The sequence below is a fragment of the Lycorma delicatula genome, chromosome 9 (assembly GCF_047948215.1).
Source record: "Lycorma delicatula isolate Av1 chromosome 9, ASM4794821v1, whole genome shotgun sequence".
In the NCBI taxonomy this organism is placed as follows: Eukaryota; Metazoa; Arthropoda; class Insecta; order Hemiptera; family Fulgoridae; genus Lycorma; species Lycorma delicatula.
Genome location: NC_134463.1, coordinates 56209114 through 56225697, shown reverse-complemented (window position 1 = coordinate 56225697; position 16584 = coordinate 56209114). Strand labels below are relative to the sequence as shown.

At 28.8% G+C, this 16584-nt stretch overlaps 1 protein-coding gene across 2 annotated transcripts in view; it reads left to right on the top strand.

The window, feature by feature from the left end:
- LOC142330474 (uncharacterized) overlaps nucleotides 1-16584 on the top strand; it is a 259605-nt gene that overhangs the window by 221482 nt on the left and 21539 nt on the right. For both annotated transcript variants that reach the window (XM_075375739.1, XM_075375740.1), the window contains exons 6-8: nucleotides 5363-5460; nucleotides 7022-7225; nucleotides 15080-15188. In XM_075375739.1, coding sequence (XP_075231854.1) covers nucleotides 5363-5460; nucleotides 7022-7225; nucleotides 15080-15188 — 411 coding nt within the window. The remainder of the gene's footprint in view (nucleotides 1-5362; nucleotides 5461-7021; nucleotides 7226-15079; nucleotides 15189-16584) is intronic.

The following is a 16584-nucleotide window of genomic DNA, read 5'->3' as shown; positions in this document are numbered from 1 at the left end:
CTGTTAATTATAGGGATCCCAGACACCGGAAAACCAATAACTGCTGTCGTTGTCGCATCCACTAGCCATCCTGTTCCAGAAGTAAGATCATAAGGAGGTTCCGACACAAAAATGATGTCTGAGCGCTCCGTCAAAGCGGTGTCCCACGATAAAGCCAATGACTGTCGGCTCCTATTGCAATTGATTTGCAGAAATCTTATTTTGCAACAGTACACCGACCGGTCCTGTGGCCCTCCTTACCACATAGCATGCACGTTGTCAGGTCTTTACATTGTGCTCTGTGATGACCCGCTTTTCCACACCCGTAGCACAGTTGCGAACGGTCCACACCCTTGCAGGTCGCAGAGACGTGGCCGAAAGACCAACATCTAAAACATCTTTCTTCCGGTTCTCTTATGTACGCTCCACAATGAACCCAGCCGATGCGAACCCGTCTTTCCGTTAATTTTTTTGCGGCCCGGAAGTTCGTGATTACGGTGACGTTTTTAGTTTCACCGTAAGCTTGTCTTATTGACGATAATTTAAAGTCTTCGTCCTCACCGAGTACTCGCGATAACGCAGTGGTTATTTCTTCTTCTGTTGTATCCATGGCTATGCCCTTAACATGTACCACCGTCCGCCTGCTTTCACGTGACCTGAGATCAATTTTAAGATCAGCCGCCTTGGTTTTCAATAACGTTTTCAGCTCGGCAGCTTTCTTTGAACCTTGGACCCGAATATATAAATCATCATTTACACCTTTCTTTAGTGACAAAATATCACCCACTTCTTCTTGTGACACCGAAGACTTGACAGTCCGTAATAAATCCGCGTAGGATCTTCCCTGCGCTTTAACAATAACAGTACCGCTATCAGTTACCGCGGGTGTAGTTCTTAAGACCTGTTTTACTTCTTGACGTCCTTCTCCTGGTCGGACATAAATCTTAATGTTTCCCTCCTGTTGACGAAGCAAGTACAATATAATCTTGCATAAGCTTGTCCCGAATTTGCCTCCAGGAAGAACGAAAGTCGGCACTGCAGAACTACTTACAACTCTTTTCAAGGCAGCTAATATCGTCTTGAGTAATGGCTCCTCATGCTCCGATGAGTTATAAAATATTGTATATCGCGTAAATTTAATCGTAGAAGCATCACTACACATTATAGTAGAGATATCTTGCTTTATTTCACCTGGTTTCGCTTGGTACCTCCTAGATTCTTGAACGCTTTTATTTTCCACAATGTCATGAAAATGACACGTGTCACCCTCCTGTGGATATTCCTCTAGTTGTACAAGACGCTGCAATAAATCAATAGGCCATTTCCTATGTAGGAGGCGTATCAGATCATCATCCGATGTTATATCTGCCATAATGTCCACTACTTGACTTTGGTGTGGCAATTCAGTCTGTGTCGGAATCTCATTACATTGCTTCGGATGTGAGAGCTCATAAAGAGCCCTCACCGAGGTTCCTAAGTCTTTAGCTAATTCAAGAATCTTAAAAGCGCATTCTTTAATTTCTTTCCTAGTATTAGTGCTTCCATGCACTAATTTCACTAAATTTCCAACTTCTTTCAACTGATCAAAGTCTGTGCCCTCGATAGAATCACTATCTGTGCTAGCTTCAATCTCCTCTAGTTTATGTTTTTGAGGCTTATCGCCCGGGGCCTCCCTTCTCTTGTCTCTTTGTGGAAGTGGGACTGTCCGTACACTAGGTGTAGTCTGCGGAGACACGCTCTCCAATTGGCTCAAAGACTGTTCCTGCTTCGATACTTCCATCCTAACAGGGGAACGAGCCAGTGTTTTTTTAGGTTTAAAACATTTGTCAGCCATCTCACAATTCAGCAAGAGCAGATAAAATTATAAAATGTTAAAAATCTAACTCTCAACTCAATCCCAATTAACTTGATACCCCACTCACTTTAATCGGAGGGGGTCCAATACGGGGGTCAGGGGGTCACTTACTAGAAGCAAATTCAATAAAACTAGGTCTATATATAACAAGATTAAACTTGACTTCTATTCCAGTAACTTATAAATTAAATATTTATATACTAACACACTGCATGTTAATAACACACACACAAATGCAGTTAAATGTAAATAGTTTACTCACTACTATACACAAGTATACTTACTTGTGTATAGTCTTACACGCACAGTCTTAATATAATAAAAAAGCTTAATATTATATTAATCTAATTATAACATTTTATTTAAAATATATAATTTATGAAATAAAATATTAAAATCTGGGCCAAATAATGTAGTAGTAATACAATATTTTTAACCATTAAATAATTATTAATGAAATCAATAATAATATAAATATAAATTAGTTGTTCAGTCATGTCACAGAATTTCAGTAACTGATTTTATAATCATAATAATATTGAACTTTCAATATAAAAGAACAACTTTCCATTATGATTTTAAGTATGCTATGCAACCTATTACACTAAACGAGTGAAGTCATTAACCATTATGATATATATACATTATATAAAATATATAACGTGAAACTGACCAATTAGTTTGTTATACTTTTAAGGGTATATACAAAATTATATAGGCCAAAGCATAAAAATTTATCACTTATTTACCAGATCCTTGACTTATTTAAATATATAATAGCGTTAATAAAAGTGAATGTCTATATTATTAATTAAAATAATTATATATTCTTATGATCATGTTTGAATGTACTAAGGTAATTTTTAAAGTTAATAATAAGATAATTATATTAAAAATTTATGAAACAGTTAAAAACATTATTGAATAAATTTATGAAGGTAAATGTTCTAATATAAAAGCATTTCAGTTTATTTACATTAATTTTTTACTGTATTGAACAGTAAACTATACAAACAACTCAATGCTGCGTATGATTTTCATGACCTAATTATGAAAATATGCTAATGCTTTGCCAGCCTCCAAGTCAGAATGGTACTATCTCTAACTTTTTTCCAGAAGGTTATGGATTCGAATTCTAATCAGACATCACATTTTTTTCATATACTATCAACTTAATTTATCATTTACTAACTACGAGTATAATTAAACAATATCCTGCTACTGAAGAAAATAGATTTTTAATAGCTGATCAGATTTATAAAATTAAACCTTACACGTAAACTGATGAATTAAAATATTTAAAAAAATACAAGTTAATGGTAATAACAATTTAACTTTCATAACATCTTTTAGAAATGTAATTTTTTTGTTTGTTTTAATAGGATTTTAATTAAATTATCTGGCATAAGATTTACATGATAATACACAGTTAACTCATTGTAAGTTTGATTTGTAAATTATCACAAAAAGCTTCAAAGTTTAGAGCATTTGTTTGGGGTGGGGGTGCAATTTTGCAAACTTTTTTTTGTAAATATTGTTATTTTTTAATTGTTAACAAATGCACCCAAAAAAAATATAACCTTAATTAGAGAAAATCTCGAGATACTGATGGTGACCTTGCTCTATAGGCTCATCCCTTTGACCTTTTAAGTTGAAAATTTAATGGCATCAATGCCCCATATATAGAAGTAATCTGACCAAGTTTGGTAAAAATCGGTTCAGTAGTTCTGGAGATATAAGGTTAGAGGCTAACACCGAACACATGTACATAAGAATATTAACATCTGGTAAACTGGTAAATTCCCATCTAGTTTATTGGTTTTTTGTGTCAAAACGTCAAGATCTGATGAAAACCGCATGTGCCCAAATTGAACCAATTGCAGTACTTTCTCATCTAGAACTGTAGCTCTGCTATACACTATCTAGATGAGAAAGAAATTAAAGGTTGGTTTTTGTTTTCCTCTGCCAAGTAATTTGTAAGTGAGTTTATGACATAGCCTACCATAAAGATAAACATTAATATAAATAAACACATTGCACTTATCCATGGGTATATATTTATGAATTTTCACTTAGTTAGTCACTTATTATGTAATAATATTAGTTATCGTAAATCCATCTATGAAATTTATATTAAGTATCTTTTCATATAACTCAGAATAATAATTTGGCTTACAAGAAAATGCCTTAAAGTCTTATTGCTAAATTACCAAATCATTTTAAAAAATCTTTTCACCAATTTATTTTAAATAGAATTAAAAGATTTTATTTTACAGAAACAATTTTACAGAAATATTGTTTCTGTAAAATAAATTTTCAATGAATTTTTAATTTTACCAATTAAAAGATTAAATAAAAACTGAATTTTCTGCATCCCATTCAACATGTACATAAAATCTGTTCAAATAATTTTCATTAATGCCTTGTGAGTTATCATTTACTTTGTAGCTAATTTTATATTTATTTATTTCATGTTTTTTTAAATTATTAATATAGATGATATATGCAAAATATTACTATGTACAAATCAAGACAAAAGATCTATTTATTTATTTTGGGTTCCAAATATTAAAAATTTAGACACTGCTCAAACTGCATGTATTTGACAACATTGTGAAAAAAAGTTTTGGTACTTTTTTGAAAGCTCTACTCTGGTTGTACCTGAAGCCTAAATGGAATAAAAAAAAATTAAAATGTTACTTTTATTATGAAACAAAAATAAATTAAAATCGTGATTCACATTCTAAGCTTGAAAATACAGTAATTTACTTTACACCCTTCAGTTTTCTGGGTCTTATTGCTAATTCAGATATTACAGAACATCAAGACCAATCAGGTTCTGTAAGGGGATGATTGATCTACTGTAAAATGGTTAGAAAGCTGATGTAGTACGTAGTCAAGTAGGCACGATATTTAATCTCTTTGTTTTACTTTTACACAGTTCAGATATATTATTTAACCATTACTAAATAAATTTCTTGTGAACCATACAATTGGAATTTTAAACCAATTAAAAATCTTGTGAAAAAGACTGGATTATAGCTGGAAAAACTTTTGGAAGCATGTTTCTAGAAATTTAAAAATTGTGTCATTGTTATTATTATATATGAAGTAATTACAGTCTGTTGCTCAATTATAGAGATTTTACATTTTTTGGATGCATGATGAATTTTGTAGCAGTAAAAAATACCATGTGACTGAAATTTGAATCCAAAATTCCTGGATGAAAAGCATAGTAATATCTATCCATTATGGGGGTTGAAATGATGTTTATAAAAGTATAAAAATTCATCATGTCAGTTAATGAAATTAAATATTATTTTTGGTCTTAAAGATCATAACCCTGGAAAAAATGAGGGGTTAGATTAATCTACATAGTATAATGAAGTATGAGGTAACCTATTATATTAATGTCTAGATATTAATAAATATACAAACAGGCAATATTTCTCAACAAATTATTGATTCACAGTTAAATATTAGTTATTATCAGTGAACTAATTAAAATGATTAATATTTATGTTTCAGTTGTTGTCAAAAGAGATGAACAAATTAAGTGATGGATCAAAAAGATTAAAAAGGAACACTGATGAAAATGAAAACAAGAAAGATACAGAAACTGAAAGGTAAAATGCACCTTGAAATTGATGTATTTAGTTATAGTATATGATTGACATTGTGACCTTGAATAGGAAAAAAATGACACACCTATAACTCATAAATATGAACTGTAACTTCTTTGATATGAATGATCGTGTAACATAAAATATATATTCAGTTTTATATCATCACTAGTTACTGCATTATTCATAACATGTATACCAACAAATGACGCTCATTTTTATTATTAATGTATCAGGTTGATTCCTACAGTTGTTTATTGTACTTCATAAAATTAAATAACAAGTAGATTGAAATAATAAATCCTATTTTAATACTAAGAATTTCAATTGTGTACTTCTTAAAAACACATTACATATTTTCGTAATTTTATTTTTATACAGTTTGTTATAAATAAGATATTTCAAGGTTCTCATACAGGATAAAAATAATTTAGAAAAATCCACCAGAGGTTTTTCCGTAATCTTTCACACGTGCTACATGCATTTCAAGCAAATAAATTAATAAAAATAGTAAAATTAGCATTTTTAAAATTCACTCTTAACAAGCATTATAAATTGAAAATACTCAACAACCAGTTCAAAAAAAAAAAATGAATAAAAATCTAAAACATATATATTTCAGTTATTAAGTAATCATCATCAGTACTTAATGGGAGAATTAGTAAAGGCAAATATAAACATATAAAGTCTAATATAAATGAAGATATAATTAAGACAAATAGCTTGGCCAGTTTGAATGGGAATTTTATTTAAAATAACATTCCTCTTTCAATTAGAACAATGTAATATAATGTTTTTATAAATTCATATAATCACTTTTTGTAGTATTTTGTAAGTATTGATTATGTATTTATTTCTTCTGTTTTTAAATTTAAATATTTTTTTCATATATGTTTATTTATTTTAAGATGATTTTTGCCTTTATTAATTCCCTGAGTCAACTAAAGCTAAATATTTAGGATTGAAATTTGAATCTATTTTTACATTTTTTAAATGGTTTTGAGGATTTTGTAATTTTATTTCAATAATCATTTAGTATAGGTCTCTTTATATTTAATTTCAATTGAGAAAGTTATTAGAAAAAAAATTGTAAAATAATAGGAATTTATTACAATACAAATACTATGATTTAAACAAGTCAGTTAATATTTCATTTTTTCTGGATTCATTACTACCTTTTTTTTGTTTTATGTGAGCAGATTTTTCAAAATTTTACTACCGTCGATACCTTATATTTATTGCTAATTATATAGATTTTAATTTACAATGATAACTTATTTATAAAGAAACTCTATTATAGATTACGACACAAAAGTTATATACTTGGACAAGTTAAAAAAAGTACTTCAACAATAATGAAGTTAAACTATTATTTCGTATTCTGTGAGTTTTTCTTTCTTCAGTTGTTTTTCTCATCATACATAACATCATTTTCATGATCTGCCTGTGAAATTAGATAAATTACTACATTTTAGACATCTTATTATAAATATAAGAATCAAACAATAACATAATTAAAACAATTTTAAAACTATATAAGATTTTTCTATCATTTTTTTTTTAGTACAAGTTCTGAAGAGATTACTTCAGATTCTTTGTCAGAAGAAAGCAAAAAGGAAAATAAATCTGATGAAAAGAAAAACAAAGATAATCATGAAACAGAACAAGAAGAAATAGATGAAACATCAGAAAAGCATCCAATTGTTGTAAGATTACCATCACAACCTCAAGTTTTAGCTAAGAATTTTGATCTCAAACGTCTTTCAAAGTAAGTTATTATGAATTCCCGTACCTTAAAATATATCTTTTTAAAAAATGTTTACTTTTAATATTCTTCCATGTTGGTTTTAATTTTATCATTAGTAGAAATGTTTCCCTGTCTGTTTAAAAAGGGACATAAATTACTGTTCTATGCTGTTTAATTTATTTTTGTAAAAAATTACTCCTGATCAAAAATTCTTGATCAGAAATAAATATTTATGTCTAATGCAGACAATACCAATAGTTTTCTAAGTTTAAATAATGTTCACTGATTATAGCAATATTTTGATGAAGGGAAAGCGCTCTAAACATGAACATTTTAAATTTGTTTATATAAATGTGCACGCATATTTATAACATGCATGTACAAGAAACTATACAAGTAAAATATTTAGAAACCTATTTAATGGAACTTAGAAGTAGTGTGGTTTTAAAGAAATTTTGTATATCAATCCAGTTAAATTTCCAATTATGAAAGCATATAGAACTAAACTCTATATGATTACAATATTTTAGTATTATAATTAAAAAGCAATCAGGTCATGTTATAAGAGATAACTTAATTCTTTTTTTTTCTCTCTGTCATTTTCCTCATCCCTTGGAGTCGAATTTGCGACTAAGCATAAGCTCAGCTCCAAGGGATGCCATCGCCTCAAACTACCTCAGAAGGGCAGAAGGCCTCGCCCAGGCAGCCAGGACTTAGTAGTCTTCCTTGCTTGCCATGACTCAAATAAGAGATATTAAAATAGCTTATTGAAACAAGTACATTTTTACAATCAGATAAGCTTATTTTAAAATTATACACATTTTTAAATTAGCTGTTTGGCATTTAATATTATATCAATATATCAAATAGTTTGAATCAAATGTACATATATATATATATATATTAGCAGCTACCTGCAGCTTCAGATGCCTACTTGATATATAGCTTCAGCTCTTTGAGGCTCGTTTAACCTTCATTTTTGGCAGCTCTGGATGCTGCTTGAAGTTCAGCTTGCAGGATTTTTTGTGGCCTAACACTGAATGAGTGAGATCGACAGTGAGGTGGAAGACAGGTGAAAAGGAGATAGCAGATGAAATGGTGACGCAACCTCACTATGGGGTAAAGTACAAAACAGTTGTGCACCAATTTTTCAACTTTATTAATAACTTCTGAACTAAGAATGCTATCAGAGTTAGGGAAACTATATTTTGCAGCAGATTTTATGGGCTTTCAGAAAATCACCGATTTCCTCACTGTATCATCCACATCTTCATCCAGCCTTTACTTTATTTTTCCTTCATTTTCCCTTCTCTAAATACAAATGGTATGAATTGGATCAGCCGATCCTTAATGATTTGGATGCTAATTTGTATCCAAGGGTTACACAAAGACTGCTGTTGGCTGATGTGCCCATTAGGATTAGATTAGATGTAAGCGCTATGCCTATTACACATGACATATACCAATAAAGTCAGTAGCACTATAGTAGAAAAATGAATACTGTGTTTGGCAATCCAGATTAACATTCACCTACAACTGTAAAGAATATATACAAATACTACACTCAAAATCAGATCAGCCATTGCAGATCACCTCTCACAAATTAAAAAAAAAATATAATAACCACAATATATATATTTTACACAATTGTTAAAGTCATGAAATGAACATTCTCAAGCAGTATGAAATTTCTTAACATGCTGTGTGTTGGAGTGGCAAACTAACCAAACCAGTTTGTTTTTAACACAATAGCTATTTCCATTTGTAATAACACTTTACCCAGCCACCACTCTGTTGCTGAGACTTATAATTAACTACGTACACTGGCCTAATGATTGTTAAGACATGCAAGATATATGAACATCATTGTACAAATAAGTTGATATATCTATCTATAGGCGCTGAATTATTCTTAATTCAAAAGCTATTATAGCTTTCTGGCAACAGTGCCTTCCAGAATATCATAAAAATCAGTCATTCAATTTAAATTAAATTAAACAAATATTATTAAGCTAACAAATCCAATTAAAGATAAAAAATATTGTGGTCAATAATTCATTATGAATAAACAAAGTTCTTGTAGAGATATTTTCATGACCAAGCTTTATTTTTAAGTAATCATTTGTGACATTTTATATCACAGGTTTTAATATCAAATAAGTTTAAGTCAAGTAATTCATATTGAAGACCTTTATGATAGCAAAGAAAATTTTAATTTGTGAAATTAAAAAATTAGTCATGTTTTCTGACATTTTTACCTTTTGCAATGTTTCCTTTTTCTCTAAAAAGACATGGAAGTTAAATTTTCAAAAGATTTCTGAAATAGCAAAAAGCTAATAAATAAATGACTATGTTATATTAGTTGTAAATGCGTGTGTGTGTGTGTGATTATTAAAAGAAAATATGTTATCTATCTATAAATATGTAAATGAGATATGATAAGAATATTATAATTCTGTCAACTTATTTTATATAAAAATAAAATACAATAAAAATGTAAAAATACAGGATCTGTTGACATTTAACTCTAAAATATTCCTATTTTATATTCAAAAAGAGTAAAGATTTATTTAAAATATACAAATTATTCTAATGAAATTTTTTTCAAACCACAGCTGAAATACGTTTTATACTCCAGAGAACACAGAACACACACACACACACACACACATATATATATATATATATATATATATATATATATATACAACCACATAATAAAGCAATAAAACAAAACTCTTTGAGATACATCTTATGGTCCTTAGCCATCTGCAGTATTGATTTTTAATTGCATGTGCCAAAAAATAAAATGAGTTTCAATTTTTAATTATCATTACTAATGAATAAATAATCATATTCAGAATAAAGATATAAATTGAATAATGATATTGTTTAAATACAATTTTAATAATTAAATATTTAATTATGTTATATTATACTGGCAATCAGTAAAATAGAATGATAACAGTATTTAAATTGTTAATATGTACCTAAAGTACAAAATTAATAGGTAATACCAATCGACTGGATAAAAAATAGCTTCCTTTTTTTACTAATTTTTATTTATCCCTTTCCTTATATACCTGACTTTTCCCTATATCCTCCACTTTCTTGACTCCCAAAATTGTTTAATATGTTGTTTATTATTAAAATTCAGATATCAACAATTAAAATTCATTTACTGAAGCAACTACAAGCTGATATATAATTATTACAGTAACCATAATTTTTTTCTGAAAATAAGAGATGAACTGTATAGCTTGTGAAAGTGCTAAGCTTACCAAGATTTTACCGTATAATATTCTAGATGAAAGGCAGAAATGCTACCACCCCACCACAGAAATCAAACTACTATTACAAAAATACTATTAAATTTTTAAAATAGATAAATAATATTGCTGTGGGGTATATTGTCTGTCGAAGAGAAGAATTACTGGTATAACTATATTTGTTATAAACATAACGCTGTTACATGTACATTTACATTATTACAAAGAAAGGAATATAAATGAATATGTTCTCAGGGTTCCATACCTCTTTTTCATAAAATTTAAACATGCTGTTACAGCCATAAAATGCCATGATAATTATAAATAATAATTAGCAACAAACTATAATGTGATTACAGTGCATTTAGTTCTGCATACTGTTATATTTCTGAATGTAGAAATAGGAATAAACAGAATTTGCTCATCACTGTGGAATTGCTTGCTAGACTAATTCAAATTTCAGAGTTCTAATGAAAATGATATCCACCACTACAAGAACTTACTGTCATTAAAATAAAATCAAAGCTGGTTTTAAATCGAAGGTACATGGTTTTGGGAAGGTTGATTAACTACCTCAATCAATCCTGATCAGAGGTACTCCCAAGAATAAGCAAAGTGTGGGAAAACAGTTGGTTGCGTTTTCTTATTTTTATCTTCCTTGGATAATAACCATGGGAGTTGGGTCAGCTAGTTTGGTCTTATCTTTGATATCATGCTGATACCTTCAGATAGCAAGCATGACAGCCACTTCTTTATTGTAACTTAGTGAGATAAAGAAAATTAAATGGATAGTAAATCCATTGTGTAAGGAAATGATGTATGTCTTTCCTTGATGTCAAGTTAAAATTTTAACAAACCAAAGAAGCACCACTAAATTAGATCCAATTAAAACCAAATGGATAAATTAAAAAAGAAAATGAAAGCAGGAAAGAAGGTGTAAGGTAGAAAACTAAAAGTTGATAGAGATGGTAGTAAAGACAAAAGTAAATGTATTAGAACTAATAGTGTTTGAATGCAATAAGTATAAAAATTCAAAATGTTGTCAGCACATAATGCATCAACAAAAAAGAAACTAAATAATTAGAAATTGCAAATGATAAAAGGTAGACTTGAATTAGAGAAAAATAACGATAAATAAATAATAAAAAAGAGAAAAATAACTTCAAATTAAAAACATAGTGAACATAGCAATAGAAAAAACAGAAAGGAAAAGGATATATATATATATATATATATATATATATATATATATATATATATATACACACAGAGTGTTCCAGGACGTATTTACTGAACTTCAGGATCTGATTCAGGACACCAAAATGAGAAAAAAGTTCATATTGACATAAGTCCTACTTTGCTTTGTTTTCCATCTGGACGCAATTTTGTAATTTTCAACAAAAAAATTATTTCTCATGAACGGGTAAAACTACTTTAATTTAATTTGGTAAATTTACGACTAATGTCTTGTTCTAAAGAATAGAAAATTTTGAAAACGTCACCTACAATAATTTCAAAATGACAAATGGCCGCCATTTTAAAAAAAATTATAATTTTTTATTTAAAAAAATTATTTTTAATCTTCAATATCTTTTTAATTATTTGTTTCATCAAATTTTTTACTTTTACAAAATTTATTAAGCACTTTATTTTGAAAAAATGACACCTTATTTATAAAAATTCCGTTGGTAAACAATCAAGTTTTTGCAGACAATTAATCCTTTTTTTTTATTTTTCCTGATTAGTCTCTGGTAATTAACTTTCAGATAATACTTCAGAGGATGAATGAGGATGATATGTATGAGTGTAAATGAAGTGTGTAGTCTTGTACAGCCTCTGTTCAACCATTGCTGAGATGTGTGGTTAATTGAAACCCAACCACCAAAGAACACTGGTATCCATGACATAGTATTCAAATCCGTGTAAAAATAACTGACTTTACTAGGACTTGAACGTTGGAACTCTCACCTTCCAAATCAGCTGATTTGGGAAGACGCATTCACCACTAACCCGAGGCGGTGGGTTGCAGACAATTAACCTGGCAGTACGCTTTCAGACTGTAATGCAAGGTGAAGTTTGACGAATACGTCCTGGAAAATTCTGTATATTTATATATACAGAATGTTCCATATTAAATGGTGTTGAATACCAAAATTTTCCCTGAAAAATATTTTTCACTTAAAAAATATTAGGAGCCAGATGAAAGGGAAGATGTTATGCAAAATTTATTTTCTGCTTATAGTAAAAATATTTTGAAATCGTTGACGTAATTTTGTTATATCGTACAGCGGGAAGATAGAGATGATTGGCAAAACTTAAAAAAATTAAATCTATGATTCAAAAGTTTTGAGGGCTCCTTATAAATGTAGAAAAAGAGTATGTTTACTATTGAATACCTCATGTACAGTGAATCGACTAATATAAAAAATTAATTTATTAACTAAATTCTCACATTATGTTAAAACCTCAATGGTACATGTACAATCGGATAACTCTGAACGAATTTGATTTATTTAGCGTTATAAAATTTTACTTCTAGAGAAATTACACTATAAAATAAGATTCACTCTCAGTTTACACTTTACTGCACAATAATTAATGTAAAAATTTGGATAAGTTAGCTACATTCTGATAATATTTTAACATCAACTTTAGTATAAGAATCAGTACTATCGTGGCAGAAGCCTTTCAGTTTTAATTGAATATTGTTTTACAAACTTAAAAACTTATGCATGGATGTTAACGTTTGGATTTATATTAATATGGACAAATATTATTAAATTATTTAAATAGAAAACTTTATAAAAAAAAAAATAGTTTATAACTTTTCTAATTGCCTAAATTTTCTAATTAGAAATAATAAATGACATTAGCAATATTACTGTTTTTGTTGGATAAACACCCACAGTATCAAATCAGGTTGGCCTATCCTGATAGCCATAAACTGTAATGTTAAATAACATTCAGTTGTACCTAGTTATAGCTCCATAGACAAATGTTTAATGTTCAAATATATATTTACAGTATCAATTTTTTCAGAGTATGTCATTGTTTTTATTATGACTACGTGAAATTTAGTTACTCAAATGCATAAAATTGTCGAACAGAACAGTTGACTATTTTGCTGGATGTTACTTTATGTTTTGAAAGAAAATATTTCCTGATACCGGAAAATATAAATTATACATACAAACACCACTACAGTGTGTGAAGTTGAAAATTTATGGTGACGGCGAGTGATAAATATCTACAAATAAATACCTGAAATAAATAGAACACTAATCAACTCTTTTCAAATAACTATTTTACCTGTTATTCAGATTCAATATAACTATATTGAAATTCTATTCTTCTATTATAGCTAATTAATGTTCATAAAAAAAAATGAAATATGAGCCTACACGATGGCTGTTTTTAATTTTCACAAAACCAGAACCAGGAAACATCAACCAATGATGACATATATTATTCATATCTTATCGTAGATTTCACTTAGGCCAACATTTCACCAACCCCCCAACACTGAACACCTACAAAAAATCAAATCATTGTTTGTTCAGGAAAATGAAATTTCAGATATATCCTACCAATCAGAATACCACCTCTTCTTAACCGATCAGAAGTATGAATGTATTTGACCAACTATAGTACAACATATTTATATCAATCACAGCATGAAAGGAACTGACCAATCAGAGAGAATAAAGATTTAATCAATCTGTATCTGCAAGTTAGGTTTTAGGAAATGCTGAATATACTGAACAAGTTTATCGCTTAGGAAATTAAATTTTGACATATTTCATTTCACAAATCACAAAAAATCACAGGTCGACATATGGATATGAGATGTGTTGTTTATAATTGTTCCATTCTGTAACAACATATGTTCTCAACAATAATAATAATAGAAGTTGCAGTTTGAAGATTTTATCTTATGTAGTATGAAGGTATTAATGTTTTAATGGTAATTGATGCCTATAAAATTTCAAAAGTTGTGATAAAATTTACTGATGTATGAAATTTTTCATGTAGGAAATGAAATCTGAATACATAAAATGTGATATTAACAATGTGTCTAAGTAATATAGTCAATTACATGACTGTAGATATATTAATTGACTAATACCTTTAGCTAGCACTAAATTAAAATTTTGGCATGTTACCAGATTTTTATATTACACATGTAAAAAATAATAGTGTGTTTATTTTACTTTTTATTTTTGACCTCAGAATACTTCTGCATATATTTTAATATGGAAGATGGTATTGAATGAAATAATATGAGAAAAAGTGTCACATCCTGTTAGTTAAGTGTATTTGAACATATTAAAATTCTATTCAGCATTTAATCAATTTTGGAAGATGAGGAAAACCTTTACTACTGTCATTTTACAGGAGCATTCTATGCTCTTACGTATTCATACTACATCACAAACATTAATCAACATAATCATTTCCTATATACTTACATGAATGGTTTTCATAATTTGTGGATTTTTCATTCAGAAATATATAGCTGATTCCAAAAAAAAAAAAATAGTAAAAGATACTCGTTGTACAACTGGCAATTTTAAATAAAAATTTGATTTATCTATTTTTTTTTCAGGTATGTTAATTTCTTTACAATCTCCAGTGAGAATGTAACAGATGCATCAGAACAAGGTCTTACATATCATCCTAGCAGATTGATGGGTATTGAAGACATCCTTAATGCGGTAAAAAAAAAAAATATTATAATGATATTTATACATTTAGCATAAACCTAAATTTAGTGTTTTAAGAATCAGAATAGGGTTTCATTAAGCCAAAAAAAATTGGTGCAATTATGATAAAATAACTATCTTGAATTTTATAGTACAGTGATCTTAACTCATATTGACATCTCATGTTGATATCTTAAAATATAATTTAAAACCTACCAACTGAGCAAGTGGTCACTGTATTCCCAGTTGGCAATGATAGCTGCCATGCAATAAACCAAGACTCATGTTTAAATGCAAATAAATATAAAACTTAGTTTAAACAGGATTTAAATACATATTTCTGGTATAATATATTAACAAAAAATTACTAAAATGTAACTGCATTATCATAAGATTGTTGTATTGTGCAGACATTGTATTATGTAGTACATAATACCAACAGTATTTAAGTAGTTTTTAATTAATAGTATTATATTACTAACTAAAGGTTTTCTTTTAGAAAAAAGTTAAACCACTTTCATATTTCCATACCTCTGCTATTTTTATTCAGTGGTTTAAACATTTTAATTCTGTGCCCATGATGGATCATTTTTTAAAATGAAAAATGATTTGAAAATAAATGTTTTGAAAATAAAACATCATCATACAGTTATCTGCTCTGTTATATGGTAGCACTGCTCTCACATTACATTTTTCTCTTCTCCTACATTCCCAGCTAAACATTTGTGTCCTTGATATCTATCATTTCCTTTGAAATCATCTATAATTTTTACTCTTTTTTATCTCTTTTGTATCTTCTGCTGGATCTTTTTGAACTATTTTAGCCCATATTTCTGCTCTCATAACATGTCCCAGCAGTTAGATCTCCTTCTCTCAATTGTTCTGATTAAGCTTCTATTCACTGTCCTCATTTCTTCATTTTTCACCATTTTTTCTGTCTACTTGTCTCCTATTTTCTCTTCAAGTTTCTCCATATCCACATTTAAGAGCCTGCTAACATTTCTATTTCCCTTTTTCTTATCTTCATGTTTCAAATCTTAAACAAGTTTGCATAAACATGTTTTAAATCTTAATCTTTTTTATGTTTGGCATGCATGTCTGTTGACTCCAGATTTAACACTTCATATAATGGTTCTTCTACCCTTACTGTATCTTCATCTTACCACATAATGACTGTTTCATTATATTAAATACTTCCTTACCCATTGCTATTCTCTTGTTTTTATTTCATTTTCACATTTGAAATCTTTAGTTAAAGTGATACCTGAGTATCTTCATTGATTTAGTTTCTCAGTACATTCTTTTCTTTGCAGATATTCAATGGCCTAATGTCTCTTATCTTATTACCTTTGTTACCTAAAATTCAGAAGCTTAACATAGGGTGAAACCTAGATTAGTTGCAGTTAAA